The sequence below is a fragment of the Oncorhynchus mykiss genome, chromosome 9, assembly GCF_057628025.1.
Source record: "Oncorhynchus mykiss isolate SJ-2025 chromosome 9, ASM5762802v1, whole genome shotgun sequence".
Taxonomy (NCBI): Eukaryota; Metazoa; Chordata; class Actinopteri; order Salmoniformes; family Salmonidae; genus Oncorhynchus; species Oncorhynchus mykiss.
This window is the reverse complement of record NC_143030.1, coordinates 45404777-45430200: the sequence shown is the minus strand read 5'-3', so window position 1 is coordinate 45430200 and position 25424 is coordinate 45404777. Positions and strand designations below refer to the sequence as shown.

General features: G+C 47.4%; 1 protein-coding gene across 2 annotated transcripts in view; it reads right to left on the bottom strand.

Annotated features, from left to right (window-relative positions):
• Positions 1 to 12974: 12974 nt before the first annotated feature.
• The window catches only part of LOC110532072 (semaphorin-3B), a 68715-nt gene continuing 56265 nt past the window's right edge, over positions 12975 to 25424 (bottom strand). For both annotated transcript variants that reach the window (XM_036987986.2, XM_036987987.2), the window contains exons 5-18: positions 22009 to 22128; positions 21696 to 21789; positions 21337 to 21456; positions 19814 to 19956; positions 19440 to 19554; positions 19193 to 19262; positions 18877 to 19021; positions 18437 to 18656; positions 18071 to 18162; positions 17739 to 17780; positions 17410 to 17567; positions 17023 to 17078; positions 16367 to 16506; positions 12975 to 16235 (exon numbers count right to left, since the gene is read on the bottom strand). In XM_036987986.2, the coding sequence (XP_036843881.1) occupies positions 15732 to 16235; positions 16367 to 16506; positions 17023 to 17078; positions 17410 to 17567; positions 17739 to 17780; positions 18071 to 18162; positions 18437 to 18656; positions 18877 to 19021; positions 19193 to 19262; positions 19440 to 19554; positions 19814 to 19956; positions 21337 to 21456; positions 21696 to 21789; positions 22009 to 22128 (2019 nt within the window). In that variant the 3' untranslated portion in view covers positions 12975 to 15731. The remainder of the gene's footprint in view (positions 16236 to 16366; positions 16507 to 17022; positions 17079 to 17409; positions 17568 to 17738; positions 17781 to 18070; positions 18163 to 18436; positions 18657 to 18876; positions 19022 to 19192; positions 19263 to 19439; positions 19555 to 19813; positions 19957 to 21336; positions 21457 to 21695; positions 21790 to 22008; positions 22129 to 25424) is intronic.

Below are 25424 nucleotides of genomic sequence, written 5' to 3'. Positions count from 1 at the left end.
ACCACTTACATTACTTTGGCTGTCTGTCGAGACCAGACCAACATATTGTGGTCATCTACACATGGCCAATCTGACCACATACATTTACTTTGGTTCTCAGTAGAGACCAGTGGAGGCTGCTGAGGGGAGGACGGCTCACAATAATGGCTGGAAGGGAGCGAATGGAATGGCATCAAACACATGGAAAACTTTGATACCATTCCACCCATTCCTCTCCAGCCATTGCACACAATCCCCGTCCTCCCCAATTAAGGTGCCACCAACCTCCTGTGGTAGAGACCAACATTGTTGTGGCCATCTCAGCTCTGTCTTCATCACACATCGACCACACAATCCTAACCCAACTCTGTAATTATTTCCCAACATCTCAGTGCCTTCGATAGAAAACCTCATGCTGTGCAACTATTGCTGAGGCGGAGCTTTTCGTACCGATAATGACACATTTTGGCTGTACATTCACCATTGATCATTTTTCGCAATTTCATTCTTCCTAGGACATGTCTTACTGGGAAGAACTCTTGTAATTTACTGACATGCATGTGTCCTGGGCCAATATGGGAATCTCTCAGTGCATGAGACTGGTAGTCAGTATACTGCGAACCGAGCGTCCTCCGTGGAGCCCTCCGGTGAACCAGAACAACAACCATAGCACCTGGTCCATTAGACAGCGTATTGGAGGTAAACATCGCCTGACTAAATTCTCTTACAGGAAGTCGATTAGACAACACAAATACTGTCGGCGGGTTGTTTACCGTCACACACACTTATGACCCACTTCCTGTTCTCTTCCTGTTTAGGGAACAGGGCACCTTGGGTCCATCAGGAGTCAGTTAATCACCCGAGTGGGACCCTGTGCGTGTGGCGTGCGCGTGTGCACGTGCGTGTGTTTTCTCAGGACTAATGACCAAAGTGGGCTGCAGGCTGGGTATAGTGAGAGAGCAGGAACAGGCAGTGTGTGACTCCAGTCCTGTGATAACTTCTGAGCAACAACACAGCCACCAATAGCGCAATTGACAATTAAAGGCAATATGGCTATAGTGGAGACTGCATTCACGGTAAACACTGCATATGTCGGCTCATTGGGAAATGATCTTTACATTTTACCCTCGGGTCTTCCGCGACACTTCGGCGATATGGATTGAATCCAGCGTTAATTCATTGCATTTTATTTGATTTATTTCACCTTTATTTAACCAGGTAGGCAAGTTGAGAACAAGTTCTCATTTACAATTGCGACCTGGCCAAGATAAAGCAAAGCAGTTCGACACATACAACGACACAGAGTTACACATGGAGTAAAACAAACATACAGTCAATAGTACAGTATAAACAAGTCTGTATACGATGTGAGCAAATGAGGTGAGATAAGGGAGCTGAAGGCAAAAAAGGCCATGGTGGCAAAGTAAATACAATATAGCAAATAAAACACTGGAATGGTAGATTTGCAATGGAAGAATGTGCGTAGAAGTATAAATAAAAATAATGGGGTGCAAAGGAGCAAAATAAATAAATAAATTAAATACAGTAGGGATAGAGGTAGTTGTTTGGGCTAAATTATAGGTGGGCTATGTACAGGTGCAGTAATCTGTGAGCTGCTCTGACAGTTGGTGCTTAAAGCTAGTGAGGGAGATAAGTGTTTCCAGTTTCAGAGATTTTATAATGAATGGCTTATGATTCAAATCATTTCCCCCACGTCAGTGTCGTCACAGCTCACTTAAGCGTTCTTCATTGTAGTCACAGGATGTGTCCAGTTCAGAGCATCACGTTCTCCTGCTACTTCCTTCCTGTGGGTGTGGGCACTGCCGTAAGCATTGTCCACAATAGCCATATCTTCCTGTCAAATCCATTACAGTAGCTCAAACACACTGCCCTGCTCTGTCTACTTTACACAGCACAGTTCAATGGAGCGAAAAGCAGCACAGAGTTTGTATAGCTTTGAAAAGTACATCACTGCACAAAGGTGAAGTCATTGGTGGAATGGATAGTTAGAGAATGCAACTTTCTCTGAGAGTGGGTGCCAGTTTAGTCTATCCACCATACAGTTCCATGCAGGAGAAAATATTAGTTGTATTAAATTGAGGCCACCGCCATGCAATCTCCATAGACAAACATTGACAGTAGAATGGCCTTACTGAAGAGCTCAGTGACCGCCATAGGATGCCACCTTTCCAACAAGTCAGTTCGTCAAATTTCTGCCCTGCTAGAACTGCCCCGGTCAACTGTAAGTGCTGTTATTGTGAAGTAGAAACGTCTAGGAGCAACAACGGCTCAGCCGCGAAGTGGTAGGCCACACAAGCTCACAGAATGGGACCGCCGAGTGCTGAAGCGCGTAACGCATTCAAATCGTCTGCCCTCGGTTGCAACACTCACTTCCCGAGTTCCAAACTGCCTCTGGAAGCAACTTCAGCAGAACTGTTTGTCGGGAGCTTCATGAAATGGGTTTCCATGGCCGAGCAGCCTAAGACTAAGATCGCCATGCGCAATGCCAAGTGTTGGCTGGAGTGGTGTAAAGCTCGCTGCCATTGGACACTGGGGTAGTGGGAAAGCATTCTCTGGAGTGATGAATCATGCTTCACCATCTGTCAATCCGATGGACAAATCTGGGTTTGGCAGATGCTAGGAGAACGCTACCTGCCCGAATGCATAGTGCCAACTGTAAAGTTTGGTGGAGGAGGAATAATGGTCTGGGGCTGTCTTTCATGGTTCGGGCTAGGCCTCTTAGTTCTGGTGAAGGGAAATCTTAATGCTTCAGCATACAATGACATTCTAGATTATTCGCTGCTTCCAACTTTGTGGCATCAGTTTGGGAAGGCCCTTTCCTTTTTCCACATGACAATGCCCCCGTGCACACAGCAAGGTCCATACAGATGTGGTTTGTTGAGATTGGAACTTTTGGGATGGATTGGAACGACCGACTGCCAGGCCTAATCGCCCAACAGAGTTTCCCGACCTCACTAATGGTCTTGTGGCTGAATGGAAGTAAGTCCCCACAGCAATGTTCCTAGTGGAAAGCCTTCCCGGAAGAGTGGAGGTTGTCATAGTAGCAAAGGGGGGACCAACTCCACATTAATGCCCCTGATTTTGGAATGAGATGGTCGACGGACAGGTGTCCACATACTTCTGGTCATGTGGTGTAACATAGTAAATGTATGTCCGGGATATGTTACGTTTGATATGGTTACATAAGACAGATGGTTACTTAAAGCAAAAACTACAGTAGAATGGATGGGTCGGCGTATAATGTGAATATTTAGCAACCCAAAGGTTGCGAGTTTGAATCTCATGACAGAAAACTTTATCATTTTAGCTAATTAGCAACTTTTCAACTACTTACTACTTTTTAGCTACTTTGTAACTACTTAGCTAACCCTTCCCCTAACCCTAACCCTTACCTTAACCCTGTGAGTTAACCCTTCCCCTAACCTCAACCATTTACCCTTTAACCTAACTCCTAAGCCACCTAACTAGAATTCGTAAAATATTATAATAACATATCATACAAAATGGGTGATGGACATCCACAAATGAATACATCCCACACGAAACGTAACATATCATTCAAGATAGATGGATTAACGTACAGCATAAAACGAAATGCTCTGAGACCAGGTCGGTGGTCTGTACCCAACCCTCAGAGATGAGACCACAGATACTCCATATCACAGAGAAGCAGACAGCTGGATGACACCACATTATTTCCCATGACATTACCCCCCCCCTCCCCACCAACTAACATCTATTCAGCAGCTCATCCATCCGATCCTTTAAGATAATGTTGTTCAAGCCCAAACGAAACAGAATCATTTAAAGTGGTAATTTGAGGTAAGGTTTCCATCCGTTCTGTGTAAACTGCTCTGGCGGCTGTGTAAGCACCCTCATGCTTCTCCCCGGCCTCTCCCCCCCCCCCACACACTCTGCTCTTTGTACTGTCCTCTCCTCCCTCTCCTCCCTCGCTCTCTGCCCACCTCTCCCTGTTTGTTTTTTGAAGAAACACTTTCTGTTGTGGTTTGGGTTGTGTGGCGTTGCAGCGGGCGGCAGAGCAGCCTGATCACTAGAAGTAGACTTGGATTTTGGTTGTTTGAAAAGGTCCTGGGAACGTCAATACATGCCTACCTCGGTGCTCACTAAAAAATAAAAATAAGAATTGCCCAGCACTGGGCGTGAACTCGCTTAGACCACTGTGCAGCCGCTTCACAATGCTCTAGCAAGCCATGAGAATACTTATAGCAAGTTGTTTTTTTTCATTTTTTGTTTTGTTTTAAGCCTTTCCCAAACCATAGCCCTAACCTTAACCAATCTGCATTTATAACTGCATTTATACTGAATTTATCCACTGAATTTCAAAGGGAACGTATGAGCTCTTGTTGGGCAGAGATCCGTCAGTGCTGCTCAAAGCCCAGGGCTTGGAGAGGGGAGTGGACTGAGAGAAGGCTGACACTGAAACCCTGTCTCCTTTATGTCAACACTCTCCCCAACACCACACAATGGGGCTAATCACTCCATCAAGAGGGAGGTAATTAATGCTAATTAGAACCATTAATCATTAGACCTGTTGCTGCATGGTCACTCCCTTTGTATAGCTGTGTGTGTGTGGGTGGGGGTGGGGGGGGGGGGGGGGGGGGTTGTTAAGTAGTTGTTACAATACACAAGTGAGTGAATGAGAGGGAGAGTGAGAGATTTTCCAGGGTTTTTTCCTGCTTAGGTTTGATGGCATTCATGCGTCCAGGTTAAGCATTGAGAGGAAAATAAAGCTTTCTGTCACGTTATAAAAACTGTCAGAGAGGCCTGTGGGAAGTTTGGTCCAGGTGCACAACGTGCCGCTGAACACTGGTCCTCTCTTTAACTTAACCAGAGAGGCCGGTGGGACTCATTCAAGACCAGTGACGTGCGGGGATGTCGGTGGGCACAGGCTATTATCAAAGGCAGATTTACTCACCAATAAACCTTGATAAAGCCCAAGTTCACCATGCAACAGATAGCGCCAACAACCAGAGGGACATAGGCTATTTAATGAAACTGACAAACAATGTTCACCAAATGTAAATACCAATGTAGCCAAGACACACAAGCGTTAGCTTTGAATTTCTCCGATGGCGGAAATACGTTTAATTTCCTTACTGTGAACTGCTTACTTTACAAGCCCTTCTTAACCAACAACGCAGTTCGAAGAAAATATTTACTATCTACTAAATTTAAAAAAAGTTACGCAATAAAATAACAGTAACGAGGCTATATACAGGGGGTACAGTTACCGAGTCAATGTGCAGGGGTAGAGGTTAGTCAACGTAATTGAGGTAATATGTACATGTAAGTAGGAATAAAGTGAGCCATTTGATGAACTGTTCAGTAGTCTTATGGCTTAGGGGTTAAGGAGCCATTTGGACGGCGTACAAATCACAGACAAACTGAATTGGTCCACCCACACAGACAGCATCGTCCTCAGGAGGCTGAAGAAATTTGGCTTGTCACCAAAAGCACTCACAAACTTCTACAGATGCACAATCGAGAGCATCCTGTCGGGCTGTATCACCGCCTGGTACGGCTCCCACAACCGTAAGGCTCTCCAGAGGGTAGTGAGGTCTGCACAACGCATCACCGGGGGCAAACTACCTGCCCTCCAGGACACCTACACCACCCGATGTCACAGGAAGGCCATAAAGATCATCAAGGACAACAACCACCCGAGCCACTGCCTGTTCACCCCGCTATCATCCAGAAGGCGAGGTCAGTACAGGTGCATCAAAGCTGGGACCGAGAGACTGAAAAACAGCTTCTATCTCAAGGTCATCAGACTGTTAAACAGCCACATTGAGTGGCTGCTGCCAACACACTGACTCAACTCCAGCCACTTTAATAATGGGAATTGATGGGAAATGATGTAAAATATATCACTAGCCACTTTAAACAATGCTACCTAATATAATGTTACATATCCTACATTATTCATCTCATATGTATATGTATATACTGTACTCTATATCATCTACTGTATCTTTATGTAATACATGTATCACTAGCCACTTTAACTATGCCACTTTGTTTACATACTCATCTCATATGTATATACTGTACTCTATATCATCTACTGTATCTTTATGTAATACATGTATCACTAGCCACTTTAACTATGCCACTTTGTTTACATACTCATCTCATATGTATATACTGTACTCTATATCATCTACTGTATCTTTATGTAATACATGTATCACTAGCCACTTTAACTATGCCACTTTGTTTACATACTCATCTCATATGTATATACTGCACTCAATACCATCTACTGTATCTTGCCTATGCTGCTCTGTACCATCACTCATTCATATATCTTTATGTACATATTCTTTATGCCCTTACACTTGTGTCTATAAGGTAGTAGTTTTGGAATTGTTAGCTAGATTACTTGTTGGTTATTACTGCATTGACGGAACTAGAAGCACAAGCATTTCGCTACACTCACATTAACATCTGCTAACCATGTGTATGTGACAAATAACATTTGTTTTGATTTGATTTGGTACTCCGGTACTGTTTGCAGTGCGTTAGCAGAGAGAACAGTCTATGACTTGAGAGGTTGGAGTCTTTGACAATTTTTAGGGCCTTCCTCTGACACCGCCTGGTATTGAGGTTCTGGATTGCAGGAAGCTTGACCCCAGTGATGTACTGGGCCGTACGCACGATCCTCTGTAGCGCCTTGTGGTTGGATGCCGAGCAGTTGCCATACCAGGCGATAATGCTCTCGATGGTGCAGCTGTATAACTTTTTTGAGGAGCTGAAGACCCATGACAAATCTTTTCAATCTCCCGAGGGGAATAGGCGTTGTAGTGCCCTCTTCACGACTGTCTTGGTGTGATTGGACCATGACAGTTTGTTGGTCATGTGGACACCAAGGAACTTAGAGCTCTCGACCTGCTCCACTATAACCCCAGTGATGTGAATGGGGGCGTACTCTTTTGTCTTGATCACGTTGAGGGAGAGGTTGTTGTCCTGGTACCACACTGCCAGGTCTCTGGCTGTCTCATGATTGTCGGTGATCAGGCCTACCACCGTTGTGTAGTTGCCAAACTTAATGACGGTATTGGAGTCGTGGGTCGCCACGCAGTCGTGGGTTAACTGAATAGTTTGCAACACAAACAGATTAACAATTCTTCCAATGCACACACACACACAAACACACACACACACACACACACACACACACACACACACACACACACACACACACACACACACACACACACACACAATACAATTATTATTATGTGAGATATTATTACACACACATAATAAAAACAAGTTCTCACAGTGTCACTGCAGAATTAGCCATTCATCCATGTTCTCCAAACGTTAACGGTTAGGTTTAGGCACTCATTCCGAATGGTTAAGGTTAGGGTTAAGGTTTGGGAAAGGGTTAAAACATTAAGTTTAGGCACTCATTCTGAATGGTTAAGGTAAGTGTTAAGGTTTGGGAAAGGGTTAAACACAAAAATAAAAAAAGCAGTGTCCACGACTGGGATCGAACACACAACCTTCTGATCCAGACTCATAGCCCATCCACATCACCCTAGCAAAACCCAAGCCAACTTGATGGTAATATCGCTCACTGTTGCCCCTAGTGGACGGTTTTCCGACGCCCACAGGACAAATTGAATGACCTGGCTGCATGATAAAGAAGGTTCTACTGAAATTTCCATATCAACAATTGAAATGACTGAAAAATGTCGTTCCAAACGTCAAAAAAGCTCTAAAACAAAATTCTAGCTTGATAAATCAAATGCATCAAAGGGATGTTCTGTATTCTCAGCTTCATTCAACAGTAGCATAACCGGCAAATTGCAAAGGAAATGCATTTAGGCTTCTCTATCCTTGCAAATTAAGTCCATTTGTCTTTCCTTCAGGGTGGACTCTCAGTGACAGCATTGTGGAAGACACAGCAGACCCCTTGTCATTGATGTAATTCTGCATGCAAACAGCAGGCCCACTTTCATATGGAAGGCGCATCCCCAATGCCTCATTTTATTCCATTTTCAAACTGACACAAAAAGTCACACACACACAAACAGTATCTCCCACTCAGCGAACAGGCAGGCAGTTTCATCCATTAGGGCATCCAGACGGTCGGAGAGCAGAATCATCCCGTGAGAGTGCACCCCCATGCAGCCACGCAAGTAAAATTGTTGTAGTCAGTCGCATCCATCGTGTAGAAGTCAAGGCTCTGGCCCGCATTGAGTGGCAGGAGAATCCCCATTCCCAGTACGTCCAAAGGTAAATGTCCAAGTCTGGGTAAAAGAAAAATGTAATTGGTAATGACTTTTCAGACAAGTATAACGTCCAGTCCTCACTGTTCACCTCGACAGCTGGCAGTGAGGGAGATGGTGGTCGCCTGTCATGAATAAAATGAGGAGCTCCTGTGTATATATAGTCGACGTTGCGCTCTTCGATCCCTACAACCTGGAGACATTTTCAGGTGCGGCATAGTGTCCATTTGTCAGGTTGTTTTTGTGATATATGAATAAATCGTCTCAATGCAACGAATGGAGCTACTTCAAGCGAGGCAAAGCAGCGACGCCTACGCTGACCCAGTCCCTCAGCAGTGACTGGAGTCAAGGACAGCTGTGCGTGTCAACGATTTGAATCGATTCGAATGACTGGAAAGGAAGGAATGAACACTGTGGCACTGAGGTTTTAATGCAGTTTTAGCACATTTGGAGAATTCTAGCTTAAAAACCACAATAATCATATTTTTATTTTTTATTTGAAAAACATAGGGTAAGCCCTGCCTACCCTGCCTACCCTGCCTGCACGTCACTGACTCAGACTGCACATTTAATTAAACCCATGGATACACACTGAAACGCACGTTTACATGTCCGCACCCAACATTCAAATCACATATAAACCAGCTCAGCACATTTCCTAGTCCATCCACTCTCACTTATTGGCTCTTTGAGTAATGAAAACAACAACAATAAGCTAAGTAAGTAAGCTACACTAAAAAGTCATGGAGAACCAGTGAGTAATACACAGTCAATGAAGAGACTTGGCCTCTCCTCAGGCAGTGAAGCACAGTGATTAAATAATTGAGTGAGAGACAGAGATGTCGTGATTCTTCTGGGTCTAGGATGACTGCTGGATTTAGAAGTCACTTGCCTCAGTCCCCTCTGTCTCTCTGCCAGATGACTCTCTCTCTCTCTCTCTCTCTCTCTCCGTCTCTCACTCGCTCTGTCTCTCTCTATATATATCATATGCCTGTGTGATTGAGGGGATGATGTGCCAGGCCAGGAAGCTGAGAGCTGAGATGAGGAGATGGCTCTCCTGGACAATGCTCCAACGGCCCAGTGAAGGACTCACAGAGCCTGGCACTAAAGTTTCCCCCTCTGCCTGCCAAAGCAGAAAGCCAAAAAATGTTTTTTGATAGGATGTTTTAATTTATTCTTAATGTATACATTTAGGGCAGTAGTTGTAATCATGTGCCATAGCAACAGTGCCATCATAATGATGAGTCCTTTATTTATAGGGGGAGATCAAGCTGACCCTGTTTATCAAAAGTGTTTGAAAAACTTGTCAATAATCAACTGACTGGCTATTTGGTTTCTGCTCAGGTTATGGATGTGTCACTGCTACCGTAAAGGTCCTAAATGATGTTACCACTTCCCTTGACTGTAAGAAATGTTGTGCTGCTATTTTTATTGACTTGACCGAAGCTTTTTAAATGGTAGACCATTCCATTCCTGTGGGTCGGCTAAGGAGCATTGGTGTCTCTGAGGGGTTTTTGGCCTGGTTTGCTAACTACCTCTCTCAAAGAGTGCACTGTATAAAGTCCGAACATCTGCTGTCTCAGCCATTGCCTGTCACCAAGGGAGTACCCCAAGGCTTGATCCTAGGCCCCACGCTCTTCTCAATTTACATAAACAACATAGCTCAGGCAATACAAGCCATTTACATGCAGATGATGCAGCCTTATACTCAGCTCGTCCCTAAATGTTGTGTTGAACGCTCTACAACACGTGTCAAACTCATTCCACGTAGGGCCGAATGTCTGCGGGTTTTCGCTCTTCCCTTGTACTTGATTGATGAATTAAGGTCACTAATTATTAAGGAACCCCCCACACCTGATAGTCTAGGTCTTATTGAAAGGAAAAAACTAAAACCTGCAGACACTAGGCACTCTATGGAATGAGTTTGACACCCCGGCTCTACAACAGAGGTTTTGTTTTGTCCAGCAAGCTTGCAAGTACTTTGGAGTACTTTGAACATATCAAAGCTGCTGGCTAAGGTTAAATCTCGACTTGGTTTCCTCTACCATAATCGCGCCTCTTTCACCCCAGCTGCCAAACCCTGATTCAGATGACCATCCTACCCATGCTAGATTACGGAGACATAATTCATAGATCGGCAGGTAAGGGTGCTCTGTAGTGGCTAGCCTCACTCCCCCAAATCTGAGATACCTACTGCAAACCTCATCCTCCACATACAGCACCCGTTCTGCCAGTCACATTCCGGTATAAGGTCCCCAAAGCACACACATCCCTGGGTCGCTCCTCTTTTCAGTTCGCTGCAGTTAGCGACTGGAACAAGCTGCAAAAAAAACACTCAAACTGGAAAGTTTTATCTCCATTTCTACATTCAAAGACTCGATCACACTGACACGTGTGGCTGCTTCACGTGATGTATTGTTGTCTCTACCTTTTTGCTGTCTGTGCCTCGCAATATTTGTACCACGTTTGTGCTACTACCATGTTGTCATGTTGTGTTGCTACCATGTTGTGTTGCTACCATGTTGTGTTGTTGTCATGTTGTGTTGCTCACCGTTTTGTGTTGTCAAGTTGTGCTGCCGCCATGCTACATACAGTATGTTGTCGTCTTAGGTCTCTCTTCATGTTGTTGTGGTGTCTCTTTTGTCGTGAGGTGTGTTTTGTCCTGCTTTAAAAAAAATCTCAGCCCCTATCCCCACAGGAGGCTTTTTGCATCTTGGTAGGCCGTCATTGTCAAGAAGAATTTGTTCAGATAAAGGTTAAATACAAATCAAGGTGCAATTAGATCCTTCATGATGTAGTTAGCTTTCTCTTAGGATCACTGAAACAGGCACTTACTGTCCTATTTTAACCAGTGAGGCAAATCAGCTGTAGAATTGTAAAAACGTTTAGAAGAGGTATGTTGGGGGGGGGCTGTTTGCCTCCCCGAGTGTGCCCCATAATTGTTCTCAGGTGGGGGGGCATGAGGTACTCACCTGCATGTTAATCTAAGCCCCTCTGTAACCCTGCGGAAATGAGTCCTCAATTAGGCCTGCTGGTCCTAGGACCCCACGGACCCCCCGGCCCATGAGTACATACATACATACCGATCCCTGCTCTACTAACAAGCAGAGTAAGGGACACAGAGGGGGGCTAATGGGTTCCCAGTTTGAGTAATACATGTGTTTATAACTGCATTCTGTGTGTGTGTGTGTGTGTGTGTGTGTGTGTGTGTGTGTGTGTGTGTGTGTGTGTGTGTGTGTGTGTGTGTGTGTGTGTGTGTGTGTGTGTGTGTGTGTGTGTGTGTGTATGTGCGTGCGTCCGTGCATGTGTGTGCACGCGCTCGTGGCTGTATGTCGCATGGGCATGAACATTCCAAACTGGGAAAAGTTGGGTTCAGCGGTGACAGCAGGGTCATTGTGATATTTCTATGAAGAATGTGAGTCATAATGTTTGGATGGTTGCTCCACTACCCCCCCCCCCGTTTCCCACAGCAGCCCCTCCTGGAGAATGTCAGGGAGCCAGTACTATGAAAGGTTAAGGGGCAGTGGTGGGATGTAAGGTGTTGGGGGACATGACAGCACAGATTTGTTTGTAGATAATGGGGAGAGGTGAGTCAAAAGGGACTCACAGTTCCTCACAGTACAGTCAACAGTCAACCTCTCTTCTGTTAACAGTGTTGGGGAGTAGTGACCTACATATAATTCAACTAGTGATTAGTAACTACATTTTGCAGTAGCTCAGTGGAAGTTGAACCACATTCAAACCTAGGTAGGTGTTTTCAGTGGTTAATTACTTTTTGTTGTTGTTGCCATGTAGCAGTGTAGCTAAACATGGGTGAAGTAGGCAAGAATCTCCTTTCCTTTTCGGCAACTTCAGTCAACTATTTTCTTCTTAAGGGTAGATGTAGTGTAGTTTGACTTCTTCCAAGTGTGAAGTCACTGGGTGTGTCTGAGTGGTAGTCGAGGAGTGAAGTCGGGGAACGTGCATTTGCGACAGCCGAAACTTGGACACTAATGTGGTTTTCCAACAGGCACTGCCGTTGTTTATATATATGTATTTAAAAAAAAAATCGTAACCCCTATATCACACAATCACAAACTGAAATCTTATGTGTGTACATTGTACACTCAATTTGTAAGAGAGAGCCTCAAACATCACATTCATTTGTATATATCCACTATATATCCACTGGTTTCAGTCATGTATTTGGTCACGCCTGCGTGATTCAAAAAAAAGAAGAATTGGTTGACAACAACGCCTCCCACAACGCAAGCTATGGCTGGCTGCAGGATGAAGTCGGTGGAGTGAAACTGCGGAAACTTGCAGTCAACTTCATGATTTTTGATCACATGATTTTTGTAAAGTTCATGCAGTCGGACAATTTTTTTCCCCATAATGCAACACACTGAAGGGCGGTGACTTGTCAAATGTGATCGCCTGGAACGGGCCTGGTAGCTTGATAAACTATATTTCCAGGTACATTCCCCAACTCTCTGTAAATACTGTGACGCCACCCTGTGTACGAAATAGGAATGTCATCCTTGTTGTCCATTAACACAAGGCAGCAAGCCTGAAGACCATAGACTGTGAAAAAAAGTGAAAAGTAAGTGAATAAGTGAAAAAAATATAGGAAATGGGCTGCCTGTGTGAATGCAGCCATCGTTGTGCTGTAATACTCAGTAGTGTATAAAACAGTAGATGTTAAGCTATGCCATATGACAATAAACTACTCAGACGTAAAGTAACTGGGCACTTTATTGTGTTAATCAAAAACAATCCGGCACAACAATCCACAAAGAACTCTGGAAGTAATACAGTGCACCATGTCAACTTTGGCCTCTGAACTTTGAACTGTTTCTACAGACTACCTCTCCTCCTAAGCCAAAATGTAAAGAGCTCTCCTTTCCTCCAAACACACACACACACGCACACACACACACACACACACACACACACACACACACACACACACACACACACACACACACACACACACACACACACACACACACACACACACACACACACACACACACACACACACACACACACACACACACACACACAGTTGGGGTGCGTAACATAGCATGGAATAGAAAGGATCAGCGGTTGGAGGGCAGCGTGAAGAACAATGATGCTAATTGGACAACCGGATCAACATTTAGAGTGTTTTTTTGAATGATGATAGCTTTTGCAGAACGTGTATGGTACAACTGCAAGGGCTCCACTCAATCGGTAAGGCTGTAGTTTAGCGTGACAGCTTGATTTCAATTTAAAAGCAACGTCCCCACATTAGCAGAGACTGCGTTCACAGTAAACACTGTCACCTCAATTGGAAATCGCCTTTAGGTTTCTGTCGCGCATTCTGTAACGCTTCATCGATACAGATTGAATAGAGCCCCAAGTCTCTACATGAAAAGAAAAAAAATATCCACCACAACATATCAGCTTATTTGTGCACATGAATACATAGGATAACCATATTGAACATATTGAACACAAGACCCTCTCGCCTCTCAAAGGGTGTCTCCCAAATGGCACTCTATTCCCTATATGGTGCACTACTTTTGACCAGGACCCTATGGGCCCTGAGTGCCATTCAGATAGGCAGCCAAAGTCTCCATTGTGCACCGTCTAGTCCCTAACCTTGGTCATGCAATTGGAGAGCACAAAACTACAGCCCACCTAACTTATTGGCCTCAGTCGTTCAAAAGTTAATAATTACACCTTTATTAAGCAGCTATAAATAAAAGGCGGGATTCCTTACATCTGTACGCTCTCACAGACTTCACTGGTAAAAGGAGAAACATTTAAAGCGCGTTTTTATTTTAAGAAGCCGACAACAGACTGTATTGAATCGTACCGTAGGAAGTCAACGGACCAGGCCTATACATGGAAAGGAAGCTAGGTGGCGATCTACTCACACCATTTCACCGAGGACAAATGTGTTTCGCTGAACTGAAGGCATCAAAGACATGCTGTAAAATTGACACTCAGAGATGGGCCTACAGACACAGCACAGGAGGGAGGGATGTTTATTTACGCACGCACGCACGCATGCATGCACGCACGCACGCACACACACAGCTACTGATCATTTACCTAGGCAAACAGTGTAAGCCTAAAAGAACCATGTATGTACCATTTGGAATAAAAAAAAAATCGAGATGTTTTCTTTTCACATATAAATATCATGCTTTTTGCCCAAAGTTGGGACGTCGTATTCAAAGCCCACTATTGTTTGGCCACGTCCACATTGATGTTGTGCAGCCTGTCACTTGAACCATCTCAACCATCTCCCCCCATGTCAATGTGTCAGCACACAACACAAGTCATCCGAGTCAGAAAATACACACAGATCATTTAAATAAATGACTAAATAAAACACAAAACATTTTTCTTGTCACCCCATAAACACACAGGTAGAACATCGCCCACTTCCTCTACCTTGTCACCCCATAAACACACAGGTAGAACATCGCCCACTTCCTCTACCTTGTCAGCCATTTTGTAAAATAGAATCACAATGGAACCATTGTGTTGATCCTGTACGCTCTCTCTCTCTCTCTCTCTGCTTCAGAATCTCACCTCATTGTAACAGCTCTCTCTATACCCTGGAATGACAGTAGTGCTTTCTCCTATCTGTAGTGGTTTGGACCAAAAAAAAGAATATCAAAGCCTGCATCTGTCACAAAGCACACTTCCACGTGATGCTCTCTTTGCAAAACACGTGAAATGTGATTATACCTAAGTTGATCAATGTGCGTTTGGAGGTCTGCGGAGCCCATTGTTTTTGTCCCATCTCACAATTTGTAGTCCGTGTCATCAAAGGTACTGTCATCTCGGGTTGTAAACGTGTATCACAGGAGGCTGCTGAGGGGAGGACGGCTCATAAACACGGCCGGAAACGGAGCAAATGAAATGGCGTCAAACTATTGGAAACCACGTGTTTGATACCGTTCCACTGATTCCACTCCAGTCATTACCACGAGCCCGTCCTCCCTAATTAAGGTGCCACCAACCTCCTGTGGTGTGTATGTGTGTCTTTTTCCATTCGGATATTCCGGTTACGAGCCAGTTGTAATTCCAGTTGAGAGATTGAGTGACATACACTGAGCCATCTTTTAACTTGGGGACTCTGTTCAGTCTGTTCTGTAGAGGTGAGGTCTCCATCAGAAGTTCTCCAGGAGAGTACACCCAAAGGGATTGAGAGCTGGGACAGAGAATTAAGATAGGTGGAATAATAAGGGGCGGTACAAGTTATTCAGGGGTCAGGGGTCAGGGCAGAGTGAAGCATCATGGGGCAGTAGCTAGTGGGGTGTCGGAAGATAAATATTCACAAAGAAGGAGGTGCTGTGTATGTGTTGACACCCTCCAGAAGTCCTTGGTCTCTATCAGTCTCTGTCTCTCTCTTTTCCTCTTCCCTCTCTTCCCTCTCTTCCCTCTCTCGCCACCCTCAGTCTCTCTCCTTCTTTCTCTCCTCTCTCTCTGTTGTCACTCCCCTGCGCTGCGTGGTGCTCGTGGGGAGGGTTTCCCGTCGTGGGTTCGGCGGTTCCTCCCCTTGCGGATGTCCTGCAGATGCTTCCACTTCTTGTTAGGGGGACGGACCACGGGACCGATGGGCGGGGCCTGTTTGTCGGGAGAAGACGGGAAGCTCTTGTCCGATTGGGCGCTCTTGCGCGCCCACACCTGCTCACAGATCTGATCCACGGTGCTGAGGTTCGGGTGGTCCACCAGTTGCATGAAGTCCCGGTACCACAGCTTCTGATTGGTGGAAGGTGGGCCGCCGCCTCCGCTGCGGGGGTCCAATCGAAGGAGAGGGTCGGCGGGCGGGGAGGAAGAGGAGGAGGAGGGTACTACCTCCAGGGTGATGCCCAGTAGGGTCTGGGTGAAGCCGTGCTCCATGGCGTGGCACTGGTAGAGGCCCACATCCCGCTTCAGTACCCTCCTCACCAACAGCCCCCGCTCTGTCTGCAGCACACGGTCATCCAGACGCGGCTGGATGACATCACACACAGACAGAAACACACACAGCGGAGTATTAGAGCTTGAAACAGTCAATGTGAACCAAAAATCCTTTGAATACTGTTGAAAACAGTATGTCTCTTAACTGTGATTTTGCCTTTTACCTCTTCCTTGGCATTGTGGGGTTGTTTCTGGAAGGTCCAGGTCACTCTGGCCTGCAGGGATTTGGGGATACACTCCAGGAAGGTGCTGCTCCCTTCCACCCCGAACAGCCTCCTCTCTGCCACCCGGTGCTTGTGGTGGTCTACAGTGGGCGATACACACCATCAGATAACGTGAGCTAATGTGAGATTACAATTGTATATTTATTTTACAGTCTTGAGGTGGCCAACATATTATTCCAAGCAGTAAAAAAGTGTAAGGCAATCACCATGTGATTGTGTGCCGTTTTGTCCCTTGTCACAGCCAAAGATAATCCCACTGGCCTTTCCCTGTCTTGCGCAACACCCTCACCGAGCACGATATGACATAATTGTGTGGAATCGTCACGTCATGCCGTTTGTGTAACTCGTCTAATACGGCCCAAAGAGAGATTATGGCACAGAATCACGCTAATCACCCTGCCCTCTCTGGGTGGGAGCATGGGAGAGAGAGTTAGCTCCTTGGCACAGTGTTTCCCGAATCCTAACTCGAAATCCGAGTGCGTAACTAAAACGTTTGTCTAGTCTCCCATTGACATCAGCATGATTTATGAGTCTGAGTTCAGAGCTCAGTTTGTGAGTCCTGAGTTCAGACTTAGTACAGAGTGAAAGAGTCTTACCTCCTGAACACAGGGTGTTGGGGTCTCCATTCCTCACGTCCTGACGACGGAAACGCCTGGAGAACAAGGACAGATAAGTCTGATCGCTTGGGATGATAGTGACTAGGGTTCTACCAGGAACCAAAAAGGTTTCTCCTATGGGGACAGCTGAAAAAACCATTTAGGAACCCTAACTCTAAGAGTGTAGTCAGCTGGGGTTTGTATGAGTAGGGTTTGGGGTGTTTAGATTTGGCTGGTTATAGCGGATCAGGTTTGGTGAGTTTACAGTTTTAAAGGTGGTGGAGGAAGTTGGTTATGGTTCAACAGTTGGATAACTAGCGTGTTTACTGTTTGGTGTTGGGTGGGTAGCATGCTGGGTCGTAAGTTTGAGTTTGTGTATTTGTTTACCGCTTGGTGTTGGGTAGGTAGCGGGTGCAGGAGGTGCCGTCCCAGGCGCAGTAGGGGTCTCTGGCCAGGCAGCACTCAGCACAGGCCTTCCCATAGATACTGCAGCGATGCAGAGGAACCTGGGCCAGACCCGTGTCTGAGCCCACATACAGCTGTTGCTGTGGACAGAGAGAGAGAGCGGAGGAATGTTAGTGGCCCACAGTCAAATTACTTGATATTAAACATCTTGTGATTACAGTATTAGAGAGCTGGTCACATGTTCTCTTTTAGCTTCTAGTTGTTGCCCTGCAGCCCCTAAGATGATACGTTAGGGTTTAGGAGACTCTTACCCGTTTTGAGGATATCTGCATGTTGATGACGGATGAGGCATCCTGTAGAGCAGAATAAACGGTTAAGTATCACACTCTTAAATAGAAACGTAAACATAGACTTGCATGTCATGAAATATACACATACAAGCCAGAGGAGGCTGGTGGGAGGGGTTATTGGAGGACAGGCTCCGTGTCAAGGCTGGAATGGGATACGTGGAAGGATATCAAACACGTGGAAACCACGTTCGACTGCGCTCAATGTATTCCATTCCAACCACAATGAGTCCTCCTCTTGCTCCTCCCACCAGCCTCCTCTGACGCCAGCAGAACGATGGACAGGGCCCCCTCACCTTGAACACCTCTAGCTCCTCCAGTAGCAGGTCCTCCATGTTGTTCCAGCTCTCTTTCGGTACAGAGATCACTTTCAGCACCGTCCCTTTGTCTGCGACACACCCACACAGAGTTTCAGACTGGATCCCACAATCCATCCATATTCAATATACACTCTGCTCAGTAATATACATTCTATTTAGTATAACACATAGAATCCTAGGGTCAAGAGTACCATGTGGATGGCATGAATGACCCTGGGTGCCAGTCTGTTCCTGCTGTTTGGCTCGACAATGACAGCAAATGGAGTTGTCGAGAGCACAAGCAGATCTGGGACCAGGCCAAGCTTGAATCTTCACGGCCACCAGTAAGAGTAAGGTGGTTACCTGTGCCAATGAACATGACATCATAATGCCCGTCTGCGGCGCCCACCCGGTCCACGGCGATCTGGGTGAAGCTGTAGTCTACGTTGGTCCTCAGGAAGACGGGCCGGCGGTTCAGGGGGTACACGGGGTTAAACATGAGAGGGTGGTGACGGGCAAACTGGATCACGTCGTCAGGGAAACCCTTGGTGGACTCGAAGCTGCCGAATGTCTTGCTGGGGCACTAAGGGGTCACACAGGGTAACAGTACGGAGAGGTTATTATGAGGTTATTATAAGATTATTATGAGATAAGACGGGTCACATGGGCTCAGCCCAGGGTTTAACATCGGCCAAACAGAGCTATCATACAATGGTGATTGTTAGTATAGTTAATGAGCTAAACTACTGATGTTAAAATGTCCTATTCAGTAAATTCCTACAGAACTGATGTAGGCTACGTACCATGCCAGGGCGTGGGTAGGGGACTTTGCCCTGGAAGGGGACCCACTGGTAGTTTGGACCCTCTTTGTGGGCGAAGGGCCCCAAGAAGGCCCTGCGGATGTCATTCATGGTGTAGATACACACGGCTGATCCCTTGAATACACTGCTGCTGGGAGGCAGGGGACGCACAGTTAGAGACATAGCCTATTATAAAACACACAATCACAGTCAGGAACACAAACACACAAACACACACACACATGCACTAGCACTCATATGCACACACAAGCACAAGAGCACACAATAACTCAATCCATCCCCTGGTTTGAACTCTGACCTGGAGGTAGAGAAGACAGTGTAGACCAGAGGGTTCTTCCTGTCCTTGGTCTGCAGCAGGAACACATCCCCTGTGGGAGGAACACCGGTCAGAGGGTAGAGGTCAAAGGTCAGAGAAACACAAACATAACCTCCGGCTCTGTCCATTTAGCTCAGATGAATCTTCATTGGTTGAATCCCGTGCTCTGGCGGGGCCTGGGGCGACAGCTAGGATCAGATAACGCACTCGGAGTGTAGCGGCTACTTACGGAGCTCGTCAAAGTACGTGTCACTGCCGTCACTGCCCGGCACAGAACAGATGAGACGAGTCTTCAAGAACGTGGTCCACTTGTTGACCAGACTACGCTGGCCACCCATATCATTCTGCAACAACATTATAGACCAAAGTTCAAAGGTAAACATTCCGGTGATACTAAATCATTGCCGCACATACTTAAACATCAAAGAATTTTATGTACGCAAAAAAAAAAAAAGTGCCATTGAGACAGCATAGGGTATGTGTACGCCAGAGCCTAAGGAAAAGGTTACGAGTGTATGGCTATAGTATTAGCTACGTTACAATACGCCACACTTTAAGCTACGGTGTAATACAGGCACGGCGTAATCTGAGCGGCGTTCTCACCCTGCAGAGCTGTCCGATACGGGAGTAGGTGGACTTCCCCAGGCCCTGAGCCTCCACCGCCGTCTCCCGGAAGAAGAAGAAGATCTTATCATCGTCTGGGTTCTCACTCTCCGGCACCCAGAACGAACCCACAAACTTAGGCTCTGGTGGGGAAGGATATAGCGAGGGTTATTGCTCTAACAATTGTATTAGGCACTCACCGTGCATTCGGAACGTTTTCAGACCCCTTGGCTTTTTCCACATTTTGCTACGTTACAGCCTTGTTCTAAAATGGATTAAATCGTCCCCCCCCCCTCCCCCCCCGTCATCACGATACCCCATAATGACAAAACAAAAACAGGTTTTTGGAAATTGTTGCAAATAAAAACAGTTACAGCCTCGAGTCTTCTTTGGTATGACGCTACAAGCTTCTCCCATTCTTCCCTGCAGTTTCTCCCATTCTTCCCTGCAGATCCTCTCAAGCTCTGTCAGGTTGGACGGGGAGCGTCGCTGCACAGCTATTTTCAGGTCTCTCCAGAGATGATCAATCGGGTACAAGTCCGGGCTCTGGCTGGGCCACTCAAGGACATTCAGAGACTTGTCCCAAAGCCACTCCTAAGTTGTCTTGGCTGTGTGCGTAGGGTCGTTGTCCTGTTGGAAGGTGAACCTACGCCTCAGTCTGAGGTCCTGAGCGCTCTGGAGCAGGTTTTCATCAAGGATCTATTTGTGCTTTGCTCTGTTCATCTTTCCCTTGGTCCCTGCCTCTAAAAAACGTCTTCACAGCATGATGCTGCCACCACCACCATGTTTCACTGTAGGGATGGTGCCAGGTTTCCTCCAGATGTGACGCTTGGTTTTCAGGCCAAAGAGGTCTTGGTTTCATCAGATCAGAGAATCTTGTTTCTTTTACATAGGAGTGGCTTCCGACTGGCCACTCTACCATAAAGGCCTGATTGGTGGAGTGCTGCAGAGATTCTTGTCCTTCTGGAAGGTTTTCCCATCTCCACAGAGGAACTCTAGAACTCCAGAGCTGTCTCTGAGCTCTATGGACAATTCCTTCGACCTCATGGATTGGTTTTTGCTCTGACATGCGCTGTCAACTGTGGGACCTTATATAGACAGTTGTGTGCCGATCCAAATCATGTCCAATCAATTTAATTTACTACAGGTGGACCCCAATCAAGTTGTAGAAACATCTCAAGGAGGATCAATGGAAACAGGATGCACCTGAGCTCAATTTCGAGTCGCATAGCAAAGGGTCTGAATACTTTCCAAGTGCACCGCATGATACAGACACAATCAGACAAGGGCCGAGATATGCTGACAAATGTGCTCTCATAGGAATTTTCCGAAAAGTATCCGCGACACTAACTTACATAGGTACACACACACACTTTGACATACAGTACACACACACACTTTGACATACAGTACACACACACACACACACACACACACACACACACACACACACACACACACACACACACACACACACACACACACACACACAAACACAAACACAAACACACACACACACTCACCGTTGAGCCAGCGTGAGTCGTGTTGTTCGGTGCGAATGGAGGGTCGTCCCCCCAGACTGCGGAAGATGGTGAAGTCTCTACCCATGAGGTCAGTGGCCACGCCCGCATACAGCTCGTCACCTTGGAGACGGGAGGAGAGGACGACAACATGAGGTTGCTATGGACAACATGAAGTTGCTATGCTACCTGTGTAAGTGACTGCAGTGCCATTTAGAACCACCAAAGGGACCTCTGATCTAGGATCAGATTAACCTGGCTACTTCCCATTCTAAACCGTTAGGAGGAGGAAAAGGATTTGACTCTCTATTAGCAACTTCCACCGACTCCGTCGGAGAGGGGGACTGAGGGGCTGGGCTCACCTATCAGCACCGAGGCTGCAGGGTGACGGGGGTCGTATGGACTCTTCCCTTTCCCATCCTCCATTTTGGACGGGTCGATCCTGAACACGTGGTCCTGGAGGCAAGAGAGAAAGGGGGGGGGGGGGGGGGGGGGGGGGGGGGGGCAGTGTGTAGGAGGAGATGGGGTTACAGGGCTGAGTACAGCCGTAGACACACAGATTGAGCTCAGATAGCTGCTCCTACATGGTCTCTACTGTGTGGATGAAACAAAGAGAGCCAGGGAATAGTAGGAGGGCAGATGAGCTGGAGGTGTGTGTGTGTGTGTGTCTCTTACCTCCATCTTCTGTCCCACCTCTACGAAGGCGCAGGTGGGATGGAAGGCTCCGGTTCCACAGGTGTACAGGTGAGTGCGGTTGTAGTGGTGGACCATCTTCACGTAGTTCACACAGTCTGTCTGCAATGCGAACACATCCGAACACAGCGGTTTAACAATGTCCCTTCTCCCGTCAGCTACCAGCATCCCCTCGTTAAACCTTGACGTTACACCTTCACAACACATTCAACGACGGGCATTCTTCACGTACCGTACACTGTCTGCCTGTACAAACATGATTGGGTTCTCTCGTCCTGTCTCCACCACATTGTTTTTGTGTTCCCTCCTCCCTCCTCCCTATCCTCAGATCCACTTTCGCCTTTCTGTCTGACATCAACTGTCCCCAACTGTCCCCTTCTTGGTTGTATTACATAGTGATCCTGGTCATCAGTGGACCATGGTTAGTTATAACTGAGTGGCTTCCTGGCAGCGATATCAGCCCAGATGAAAGAGGAGAGGGAGAGGAAAGAAGAGAAGAGAAGAGATGAGAGAGGAGATGAGGAGAGAAGAGGAGAGAAGAGGAAATGAGAAAGGAGAAGAGAGGAAGAAGAGAGGAGAGAAGAGAAGAGAAGAGGGGAGAGGAGAGGAGAGAAGAGGAGAGGAGAGGTAGGGGAATGACGAGCAGACCTAAAAAGAAGCAGAAGGGAGCAGCTGAGAGGGGAACCTGGGCACAGTGACTACCCCTGACGGTGACTACCCCTCACGGTGACTACCCCTGACGGTGACTACCCCTGACGGTGACTACCCCTCACGGTGACTACCCCTGACAGTGACTATCCCTCACGGTGACTACCCCTCACGGTGACTACCCCTCACGGTGACTACCCCTGACGGTGACTACCCCTCACGGTGACTACCCCTCACGGTGACTACCCCTGACGGTGACTACCCCTCACGGTGACTACCCCTCACGGTGACTACCCCTGACGGTGACTACCCCTCACGGTGACTACCCCTGACGGTGACTACCCCTCACGGTGACTACCCCTGACGGTGACTACCCCTCACGGTGACTACCCCTGACAGTGACTACCCCTCACAGCAACGACTCCTGAGGGTGACTATCCCTCACGGTGACTACCCCTGACAGTGACTATCCCTCACGGTGACTACCCCTCACGGTGACTACCCCTCAAGGTGACTACCCCTGACAGTGACTACCCCTCACAGCAACGACTCCTGAGGGTGACTATCCCTCACAGTGACGACTCCTGACAGTGACTATCCCACACGGTGACTATCCCTCATGGTGACTACACCTGACGGTGACTACCCCTGACGGTGACTACCCCTCACGGTGACAACCCCTGACTGTGACTACCCCTCACAGCAACGACCCCTGGCGGTGACTACCCCTCACGGTGACTACCCCTCACGGTGACTACCCCTGACAGTGACTACCCCTCACAGCAACGACTCCTGAGGGTGACTATCCCTCACAGTGACGACTCCTGACAGTGACTATCCCACACGGTGACTATCCCTCATGGTGACTACACCTCACAGTGACTACCCCTCACGGTGACTACCCCTGACGGTGACTACCCCTGACGGTGACTACCCCTCACGGTGACAACCCCTGACTGTGACTACCCCTCACAGCAACGACCCCTGGCGGTGACTACCCCTCACGGTGACAACCCCTGACGGTGACTACCCCTCACTGGCCTGTCGCCCCCAAAATGGCCCCTCGCTGGAGCATAGCAGGGTTCCTACAAAGTTGGATCCGCAGGCCCAGAGCAGAGAGGGTAGGCAGGGTGGAACACACAGCACAATGGGCCCTGAGTTACATGTCGTGACTGAGCCACACACAGGGAGGGCTAAGGAGAAGAGGTTTAATATGACCCCATATTACCCCATACACCCCCGTTTAGCCCTACCAGACTGACCAAGGCCTTTACCTCTGATTGAGACATTCAGAGAGGTTAACAATCGAGGTTAACAACCACCCCCCTCCTCCTACCCTCTTCCCTTCATTCTGTCCCTCAGCGCGGCACCAGCTGTTCTGTTCTCCACTCCCCTAATGTAATTATCCATGGGGCCATCCAGCCCAACGTTCCCCTCTTTCTTTTTCACTCTCTGTTTCTCAGAGCAGGTCCTTGGTCCCCCCCCCCCCCAGACACCAGCTACTGAACCACGCACACAGAGACACACACAGAACGTACGAACGCACACACACACACATCACATCCGTCTCTCCAGAGTCAGGTTTCGCCCCTCATCCCTCTGGACCACCGGGGAACATCGGAGACGAGGTTTACAGAGAGATCTGGCACGGCGCCGTGGAGATGTCTCTTCTCTCGCTCGTGTGTGTCGACTGGCCTTTCTGTCAGTGTCTCTGTTTGCCCAAGTCCTGCTGTTCACTGGATCCACTCCTTGTCTGCAAATACGTGAACTTTGTGTCTGATTCGGTCCTGTTCTCTGTGATCAGCCAGTGTCAGCGTCCCTCTAGGTCAACCTGAAGGTTTATAAAGCCTGTATCCTTCAGCTAGAGGATTTATGCTGAGAGGAAAAACATCTGAGGAGCCTTTTCACCTTACTAAATATAACACACTGAGTAGTCCACGTATCATCGGCAAGTGTGTGTGTGTGTGTGTGTGTGTGTGCGTGCGTGCGTGCGTGTGCGTGCATGCGTGTGTGTGTGTGTGTGTGTGTGTGTGTGTGTGTGTGTGTGTGTGAGTGTGTGTGTGAGTGTGTGTGTGTGTGCGTGTGCGCGTGTGTGTGTGTGCGAGTGCGTGTCACTAAACTTTAAGCCTGCCTGTGAGTGTTTGATGTTGAGCCGCAGTTCAAACATGTAATTTTCTGTTAACCAGACATGTCTCTGTTTTCTTTATTCAGTCTATATCCCTGGCTGGCTGCCCTGCCCTAGTGAGTGACAGACACCGTTGTGTGCCCAGTGACGCTGCAGCCAAGCCTGGCCCTGTCGGCTAACCGGAGTTCTGCCCCATTAGCCCAGACACACACAGCCCTTCTGCCCTGGAGCAAGGGGCTTCCACAGAGCCTGGAGGGTTAAGAAACCGGCCTCTGTTTATCCAATAAGGGGGGTACCTCTCCACACCATCTTTTAATGCGCTGCACACCCCGCCACCTTTTCCCTATCAAACCACCCTACCCTACCCGCACTCCCTACCCTACCCACACTCCCTACCCCAGTGACACACACACGCCCGGTGGGCAGATGGAGGGAAGCCTTGATGTGTGGTCATGTGATGAAGGGAGTAGAGCGAGAGAGAGAGAGAGAGAGAGAGAGAGAGAGAGATGACTACCCCTCACTACTACTACTCCTCTCCTCTCCTCTCCTCTCTCTTTCCTTCTCTTCTTTCCTCTCCCTCTCCTCTTTCATCTGGGCTGATATCGCTGCCAGGTTGTGTGTGTGT